Below are 9,511 nucleotides of genomic sequence, written 5' to 3'. Positions count from 1 at the left end.
CATGCTGTGAGTAGAGTGGTTACTTTTCACTTTGTAAATGTAACTGGGCTATGTGAAACTTGATTATCAACTGATCACAATTTTAGAATTTCACTTATGGATGAAAACTGTCTCAATTTAGCTCATTACCCTCATCATGAGTATGCAGGGTGTGTAGACAAAAGCTTTTTATCAGCTAATTATATGAAAAGATAAACACTGTAATAAACCATGATCCAAAATGGGCAAAAGCAACACTAGCTTCCCCTCAAGAAGAAAAATTTCAGACCTATGAAAAGGACAACAATACTAATAAAAAAAATTGTATTTACTTAGAAGCATTCAGAATGTCAACAAAACAGCTGCAACTTTTTTTTTGCAATTACAGAGTGGTATTCAGTTAACAGAACAACAATTATTTTGTATAAGCTGCATCAGAGACAACTTAAGATGAAAAAACTACCATCCCCATATATAACTAATTTGTGCTGTGCACCAACAAGAACCTGCTTTAAACTTCCATGCCAATTTACAACCCCCATACTGTACCAGGCAAGGTTAGTGGCTATTGAAAATACCACCAGGACAGGGCTATCTAAAGACACATTCGGTAGTGTGTTAACTATACAAAAAAAGACACTGTACAGTTTAAAAACAAATCTTACACAGCCTTACATTTCAATTTTTTTTCTTTAAAAGGAGTGAGTTGTGTACAGGGGGGTTAAATGCTTTATAGACAAGAAAAAAAAACTGCGCTAGAACCAACTTATTCATCATCATCATCTTCTTCTTCATCTTCATCTTCTTCATCCTCTTCCTCCTCCTCATCCTCCTCATCCTCTTCATCTTCCTCCTCCTCCTTCTTTTTCTTGCTTTTTTCAGCTTTGACAACTCCCTTTTTTGCAGCATCAGGCTTTCCTTTAGCTCGGTATGCAGCAATATCCTTCCAAAATAAGGGCAGGAGAAATTGGTAGGAAAGACAATACAGTTAAGCAAGGGGAAAAATAAGTCAACATGCCAAAACTTAACCAAGCCCAGTTATATAAAAATACATTTATCTTAAGGTTCATGTCAACTCCACAATTAAGCAGGACTTTGAAAAATGCATTAAAAATATTGAAATGATTGTTAATAATCCATAGCTCATTGAATGCCATGGTCTAACATTTGCTGTTATGCTTCACTTACATGAAATTATGCACCACAACCTATCTCGTTTATTTTAACTAGAAGGTAGAGACTTTGATTAAAGGGTAGACACTGCCACCTTCTGAATGCAAAAAAGCATTCTACAGGTTTATATTGTCAGACACTAATCCATAGTAAGAAAGTTTGTCTTAAAAAATAGTAACTAAGTAAGCTAAAATTTAACTTAAAATCTTATAGTATAGATTATACATTTTTCTTCATATTAGTTTACTATACAGACATTAACTTTTTAACTTAAAATTGAGTTTTTGGGTTTATCTAGGGGAGAGAACATAAATATTTCAAGGTATGTTTATGAAGAACACAATCTATATTCTTTTCTCCAGCCTAATTTTACACTGTCTGACCATTTAAAATAACTAATCATTTGACTCAAATTAACTACCAATATTTTTATAGATTTATAGATATTGGGGAATTAACAAACCCAGCCTTAAAGTATGGCCTCTGCCCAAGTCAAATTACATAGAGTAAAAAAAGTACCAAACTTAATATTCTATGTAATTTGAAAAATGGAAAAGGACTTAAGACTATAGCCACTGACATACTGACTGTAGTTAATATTAAAAAACTGTATCATGTATCAAACTTCTAAAAATCCCTAAGAAAATGAAATATTAAGATGTGGTATTGATACAAATACCTAACACCTGGCATACCCTTTCATCATCATCACACCAAGCAAATCCGTACTTCTTACCTTTTCGTATTTCTCCTTCAGCTTAGCAGCCTTCTTTTCATAAGGCTGCTTGTCATCTGCAGCAGTGTTATTCCACATCTCTCCCAGCTTCTTTGCAACATCACCAATGGATAGGCCGGGATGCTCTCCTTTGATTTTTGGGCGATACTCAGAACAAAACAAGAAAAAGGCCGAACTACAAAGAAGAATTTCATTTTAGAATTTTATCAAGAGTGTATTGCCTATAATTCCCAGCATGCAATGGATAAGATGTAAATACCATAATATGCTAATTATCCTTCATAGCCAAAATTGTTTTATAATTCTCCAACAAGACATTCTACAAATTACTCTAAGTATGTTGGACAAATATTTCTCAAGAAGAGACTCAAAATTATATTTAGAAATATAATGGGTCAAGGAAGCAAATGTCAAATTCAAATGTTCTGGATAAACTCACCCCACAGGAATTTTACTTATAATACTTAAATATACCAATGTGATCCACTATTAGCTAAGAAACTTTGATTATACACTCCAAACCCATAAGGTGGCTTCTGAATTTCTGATTCTACTGCAAAACACTCTTTGAAAGAAAAATGGCAAGATACTTACGGAGGCCTCTTGGGTGCATTGGGATCCTTGAACTTCTTTTTTGTTTCCCCTTTAGGAGGAATATAAGTTTTCATTTCTCTTTCATAACGGGCCTTGTCCGCCTTTGCCATGTCTTCAAATTTTCCTTTCTCTTTAGCAGACATGGTCTACAAAAGAATTATTTGTAAACATTAAGTGAAATAAAATCTCCAATAAACTGCCCTCAGAAATATTAAAATGAATAAAACCAGTGTCCCCTGTTATGGAATAGCCTGTTCTAGCATTACCACCCCACGTTACGCAAAAGGTGCAGAGGCTTTAAAAAATCCTAATTAGGAGTGGAACTCTTTTGGTAAGTTTTAAGCCCTCTTACCTTCCACCTCTCTGAGCACTTCTTAGAAAACTCTGAGAAGTTGACTGAAGCATCTGGGTGCTTCTTCTTGTGCTCCTCCCGGCAAGTTTGCACAAAGAAGGCATATGATGACATTTTGCCTCTCGGCTTCTTAGGATCTCCTTTGCCCATGTTTTATTACTTTTCTAAAAAACATAAAATAAAATGTTTGATGTTAACAATGAAACTATGACATGTAAGAGCACTTTAACTTCTTGGAGAGGGTAAAAAAACGAATGTACTGGCTACTTAACACAGGAGTGACATCAACCTCCCATAATACCAAACCAAGAAATGGTAGTAATAGCAAATTTCTATTAGCAGCAATGCCAAGCAGAAAACTGTCCTTCACTGTGCTCTCAAAAAAGTGTAGGCACAATGGTATACTTGTGTAGTCTGTTTGAAATACCTAAGAGGTTCTTCAAATTTTTCTTATGTGTTTGTTCAAAACCATTTTAAATCAACAAAATCAGCTGTCAGAAAACTAATGCTGCAGACTTGTAAATTTGAACGACCCAAGTAATAAGTAGGTAAAATCCCTAGTAGTAAGTAGGCCCCTTCCCAATAATGGGCCTAAACCACTAACGTTTAGTGATTACTTGAAAAATACTCGCTTGGCACAAACTTTGCTGGGAGAAGGGCGGCGAGAAAGTTGCCACGCTCAGACCCAGGCTGGGGTGGCAGCGTTCTCCGTGCCGCTGCCACCGCACCGCAAGGCAGCTTCTAGCCTATCGGTTTGGCCGCGAGATGTATTTTAGTTCTGACTCAACACGTCCGGTCTGAAGTTTCTCCGCGTAAACAAGGATGAGGGACAAAAGCCACTCCTGCTTGCAGCTCGGGTTGCCCCCCCCCATCGGAGTGTTTTTTTTTTTTTATCCGTGAAAGTTGGGGCGCCGAGCGGGGCGGGTTCCCAGCGTCGGGGACTCCACGCACCTTCTCGCCACTTGGCCCCAGGAGTCCGGGGGCAGCGGGCAGCGCGGGGAGGGCAGGCTTGGGACCGGGGCCGCCACGTGCGCCCGCCGCCCCCATTTTGTCGGGCTCGCTGAGGGAGAAGCCCCGCTCGAAATGGGGGCTGGCTCCGCCCGCGGCCGCCGGCCCAGCGCGCACGGAATGGCCGCTGCGCGTCTTCCCCGCCTGCGCCGCCGCGAGGGCGAGCGCGAACATGGCTCCTTCCCTTTGTGTGTGTATGTGTGTGAGTGTGTGAGTGAGAGCGCGGGCGGGGTGCGCCGCGCGCTCTGGCGCACGCTCGGCCATTGCGGCCGGGGGGAGGGGCGGGGGGCGCGCGGCCGGACCCTCCCCTCCCCCGCCCGCTCCCGCCCGCAGCCGCCGCCGCGCCCGTCTCCCTCCGCGGCCCGCGCGCCCGCCACCCCCGCACGGGAAACACGGGGCTGGAAGCGGGGCGAGGAAAAAAAGTTGCCTCGGAACTGCGCGTCCCGCTCCCCCGCCCGCCCGCCGCCTTGTTTTCTCCCCGCCGGCAGCGCCGGGCGAGTCAGCCATGTTCCAGCGGGCGCAGGGCGCCGCTCCCCCCGCCGCCGCGCCCGGGCGCAGGCCGCCGGGCCCACCGCGCCGCCCGCGCCCGGCTCTGCGGCGGCCAATGCAGCCCAAGGAGGCGCCGCCGCCCGCCCTCCCGCCGTGGCCCCACCGTCCCCCGCGCACGGCGGCCGTCCGAACGCGCGGCCCGGGGGCTGAAAACACGTTAAAAATGTTTTTAATAAAAAAAAAAATTTTTGCGCCAGTCAGCGCGGACGCCGGCGGGTGGGCGGCGCGGGGCTGCGGCGCTTGGTGACCGGGGCTGGGGTCCGGCGCGGGGCAGGGCTCGGCGCCCCAGGCTCGCTCCGTGCGCAGTTCCCCCCCGTCCCCCCTCATCCGCCTTTGTGTGGATCCCGACCCGCCGCTCCCGGCCGCCGGATCCCGCCGCCGCGCGTGTCGGGCGCTGCCGGAGGCGCCCTCCCCACCGCGGCGCTGCCCGGGACTCACCCTCAGTGAGCACAGAGTCGCCCAGTGCCCGTCCGGCTCGCACTTGCCCCGGCGCTGTCTCTATGGAGCTCAATGTACTGCAATGGCTGTGAGAGCGGGAGCCAGACGCAGCCTCCTCACTCTCTCCGCTCTGTAACATTACTCTCCAGCCAGCGCGCCTCCTATTGGCTACCGCCAACTCACCGAGCCCGCTCATTGGTCCGCTTCTTCCCATTGTCCTGACCAGAGCCCGTCGGCTATTCGCTGTCTCCAGGGACACGTCATCAAGGATTGAAACAGCGCGCAAATCTGAATGTGTGTGGAAGCCGGGCAAAGAGGCTGAGGCGGGAGAGGCAGAGGCAGAGGCAGCAGCTGCTACGGGAAAGCGAGCTCTATGGTGTGTGTGCATGAGTCTAACCCGAGCGGGCCCCAAGCCGGAGCGGCCGCCGGAGCGGCGCAGACCTGACTTCTCCACCAGAGTCTCCAACTCCTCAGGCAAAACAGACACCCACAGGCCTCCCCCCCCTCCCAACCCCAAACTTACTCGTAAAGCGGTTGAGATAAGACACCCCAGAATTTTAGCAGACCTTCAAAAGTGAGGGCGACAGTCTGAGGCAGCGTCCCCTGAAAAGTGGGGCTCCTGCCAGTGCACAGGGGTGAAGGCAGCAAGATTGGGGCCCCGCAACACCACGTGGCTACATTACACTAGATCTTTGCAAAAGCAAGGCTTTTCCTATAAGAAAGTGACATGATCCGGTTGGCTGGTTTTAAAATGCCCCTTTTTCTGGGCTCGTAAACCATAAAGTCAGGCTTACTGAGCCGCTGAAATCTTGACTCACAGCACAGGCATTTGGTTTCACCATTTTTGTTGGTTTGATCGAGTTTCACAGCGTGTCTAGAACTTTTTATTTAAATACAAAGCACTGTCTTAACTTCCTGGAAATCGAATAATTATTCCATGTAATTAAAGCACAGCTATTTCATTTTGATATGGGGCACTCCGGCAGGAAATGTTTGCGAGGGCTTGCTAGAATTAGCAAATTCATTAGGGACCACTTTTTTAACTGTTTGGCTATTTTATTTGACTTGGTGTGGATTACTGTTATAATCAAACGAATCCTTGTGATGCTATCTCTTCCTCCCATCACACCACTTAGTGCTTCCATGTACTTGCTCTAGGATTACAGGAGCTGTAGAGATATGGTTACCTAGAGGTCTAGATGGAGGCACAGAGTTCGTACACCCAAATCCACAGGCTGTGCTCTCTCAAGTTTACCAAGCTGGCTGGTAGTTATAGATGCATTTATTATGTTATGTTCGTAAAGAAAATGTGATAGCTATATCGGCCAGTTCTGAAGACCATACACAAATATCAGTGCTTTATGAAACCATTATCTAGTCCTCCTTAGCCTGAGCAGACCACACCCCTATTCAGTTATAACAGACTTCCCCCTTTTCACACTCTAAAGCTATGATTATACATTTTAAAATCCACCCCCTGATATAATAGATCAGCGATTTTCAACCTTTTTTATCTCACAGCACGCATAAACTAATTACTAAAATTCTGGGACACACCAAAAAATATATTTTTTGCTGATCAGGCAAAAAAATTGGTAGAATTATGATTCATTCACACCAGACAGCTCTGTTGTGTCGGCTGTTGTCATTTTTTTAAAATTTGACAATCTATGGGAAAAGAGGTCAGTGCCCTGACTAAATAGTCAGGTATTGCATGTTTTAAAAATTCTTGCTGCACATGGGTTGAAAATCACTTTAATACAGCAAAGTTAATCACTTTATTATGATTTTTGATTTTTATATCCACTCTAAGCATTTCTAACCTAATGTATTTGCTCTAATTTCTTAAGGTGTTTGAGAATCAGCTTAATTAACCTTTCCTGACCTATTATTTTAATGTTTATTTCTTTTTTAAAATACATGATTAGAATCAGGGATTATAGTCTTGATGAACAGATAATGTACAACACATGCAGATGAAAAAGTGTATAATATTGAAGAATATATAAAATAGGATAAGGCACACTCAGTGTAAAAAGTAAACATCTAAAGTTAACTTTTATATTGTTATTTTCATATATTGTATATTGAATTTACAGTGGCCCGAGCACACACTTCACTAATTGTCTACAATAGCTTACTTCTTCCTGCCAGGGTAACAACAGGACAGCAATGGACCCACACAGATGTTTATTTCAGCCGGAGGGTATGATGAGTAGTAAACACTGAACTTAAACAGACCTGGGTTCAAACCCCAGCTCTGCTACTGACCAGCTGTATGATCTTAGGCAAGGCTTTTTTAACCTCTTGTTCTTCAATTCTCCCAATTCTCTTCTCCATGAAATGATCATAATGTTGTTAGAAAGACTAAACTATTTTTTCAAAGATTTAAAATTGTTATTCAGATCCCTTCAAATCCATGACTTAGAAAACCTCAAATGCTGTTAACATTGAATTTTTCCTCATACTTTTACATGACAGCAATAGTTGCAGAACTAATTAAGCTTTTTCCTTTTTAAATTCTGGCCTCAGCCGCGGCTGGTGTGGCTCAGTAGGTTGAACGCCGGGCTGCAAATTGAAAGGTTGCTGGTTTGATTCCCAGTCAGGGCACATGCTTGGGGTGTGGGCCAGGTCCCCAGTAGGGAGTGTGCGAGGGGCAACCAGTAGATGTTTCTCTCAGACAACAATGTTTTTTTCTCCCTTTCCCTCTCTCCAGAAGTGAATAAACGAAAATTGAAAAAATAAATAAAATAAAATAAAACAAAGAAAAATAAATACATTCTGGCCTCAAACAGCACTAATTTTCATCCAGTCTAGTGATGGTGCCTTTATTTATTCCCAAATGTAACAGAGACCATGTCAGAGAGAAAAATATAAAAACCTTCCTTACGGGCACGACGTTTCTCGTATTTGTTTTTCCACTCATATAGGCAGGGAGGGACATAAAAAGGAAAGAAACTTTTAAAAAATCCCAGCAACTTCTAGCTCTACTCCTGCAAATTTGATGTTTACTTATTTATGATATTAGACTCTTTCCTTTTTCAAAATGAATCATTAGCCACAAATCTGGCATATATTTTACTTTAGAGTTATTGAGTGTTTTATCCCAAATTACAGAGTTGTCCAATTCAGAAAGCCTGAACACTCTCTCCCATGCCAAATTAGCCAAATGAATTATAGATCTTCATTAGTATAGTTTTATGTCCTTCTTAAAGCCTGCCTTTTATCCTTTCTGGGGTAGATGAAGTGCCTCCCTTCTGTGATTCTATAATATTCTGTGTGTTAATTACTGTGCTCACAATTATAATTATCCAGTTATGTATCTGTTTGTCCCACTGCACTCCACCCCTTATAAGCATGGACCCTGTCTTATCTTTGTTTCCCAAGCACCTAGCAGGGTGCACGGTCTATAGCAGGCATTAAATAAAGTCTGTTGAATAAATGAATTAATCGTTGAAAGAGTACTTATTGAGAATTATTGCTTTAATCCTCCTCTTCCATCTTCAGAGATAAGCATAAATAGAATAATAATTAATAAGTAGATGTTAGGATACCACAATAAAGATAGATACCAATAGCACCTCATTCTTATAACTTAAAAAGAGGAAGACAGAATTGGGGGCCTTAGAGGGTCTCAAATATAGATAAACACAAATTTTTAGTATTTACCAGTTCCCAACGAGGCCAAGGTTATTCCTTGTTGGATATACTGAACCATAGAGAGCCAAATAAGAATTTATCACAGAGACTACCAGAATGTCTGCCCAAAGGTTGCTTCCAACAGGCCTTTGAAATTTAACTCTAATGTTAAAAAAAAAAAAAAAGATACCAAATACTGAGACTTATCTTTGGCTAAGGGATATTGATTCTTCCCATTGCAATCAATCCTAAAGTCCATCTATGTGAAGTCTCTTATTTCTCCTTCTCAAAAAGGTCCAGTTTCTGAAAAAGATAGAAACAGTAAACCAAAATGTCTGATGAGGACAACCATACTTAAAACTTTTGTTTTTAGGATGCTGAAAATAAAGGGCAGAGGAATTCAGGAAAAGAAAAGAGCAAAGGTTTGTGAACTCTACACTACAAAACAGGATAGTGAGTTCCAACCGCCCGAATTGTGCTCAGTTTCTCCAACTCTGAGGGCTATGATACCTTATCTAACTTGCAAGGATGTTACAGAACTGAATGGACAGGCACCACAGGCAGAGGGCAGAGAGGTAGTGTTCTATTTGTCAGTGTGTGGAGAAGGGGAACCTTGTCCCGAGCTGCTTAAGTACTTCTGACTGAGCCTGAGGTTTCTGTCCAAATGTGGCTTGCAGGTGGGGAAATCAGGGACTTCAGCTGTGAGCAGCATTGATGGTGGAGGCCTCAGTGAAAAATGGCACAGAAACTATTTTATACCTATAATTTCGCTGGAATTAGAATATTTTACTGGTGAATAAGGAAGAAATATCATAATTTTTCTTTTTGTTTCTTTTTTGTATATTAGATGCCTGTTCTCTGGTTAGTCAAAGAATGAAACACATGAAAATGGGATGCTCCTTAGTTAAAGATTTTATAAAATGATGATCTATATTCAGAAAAATCACTATTTTAAGAGAAATAGGGTCATGATGTCAAGAACCACATCATGGTTCTTGATGTCAAGAACCACATAACATACCAAATTCAACTGACCTATTAAA

General features: G+C 42.8%; 1 protein-coding gene across 1 annotated transcript; it reads right to left on the bottom strand.

Moving 5' to 3' along the window:
* Positions 1–289: 289 nt before the first annotated feature.
* HMGB1 (high mobility group box 1) lies at positions 290–4,972 on the bottom strand. The gene is made up of 5 exons (XM_037129580.2): positions 4,830–4,972; positions 2,835–2,998; positions 2,483–2,628; positions 1,889–2,063; positions 290–922 (listed from the first exon to the last, which is right to left on the bottom strand). Exons 2-5 carry the CDS (start codon positions 2,982–2,984, stop codon positions 746–748), a joined length of 648 nt encoding a protein of 215 aa, XP_036985475.1. The 5' UTR covers positions 2,985–2,998; positions 4,830–4,972; the 3' UTR covers positions 290–745.
* Positions 4,973–9,511: the final 4,539 nt, after the last annotated feature.

This window comes from Artibeus jamaicensis, unplaced genomic scaffold (assembly GCF_021234435.1).
Source record: "Artibeus jamaicensis isolate MK-2021 breed Jamaican fruit bat unplaced genomic scaffold, CSHL_Jam_final contig_793, whole genome shotgun sequence".
NCBI lineage: Eukaryota > Metazoa > Chordata > Mammalia > Chiroptera > Phyllostomidae > Artibeus > Artibeus jamaicensis.
The sequence above is the reverse complement of the archived record's forward strand: the minus strand, read 5'-3'. Positions and strand labels throughout refer to the sequence as shown.

Bases quoted from the DNA above. Each gene is read 5' to 3' on its own strand.
- HMGB1 (XM_037129580.2), bottom strand. From the start codon at position 2,984: ATGGGCAAAGGAGATCCTAAGAAGCCGAGAGGCAAAATGTCATCATAT. The intron at 2,629-2,834 runs GTAAGAGGGCTT...ATTCTTTTGTAG, and splicing joins AGTGCTCAGAGAGGTGGAAG to ACCATGTCTGCTAAAGAGAA. The intron at 923-1,888 runs GTAAGAAGTACG...TTATTTTGGAAG, and splicing joins TGAAGGAGAAATACGAAAAG to GATATTGCTGCATACCGAGC.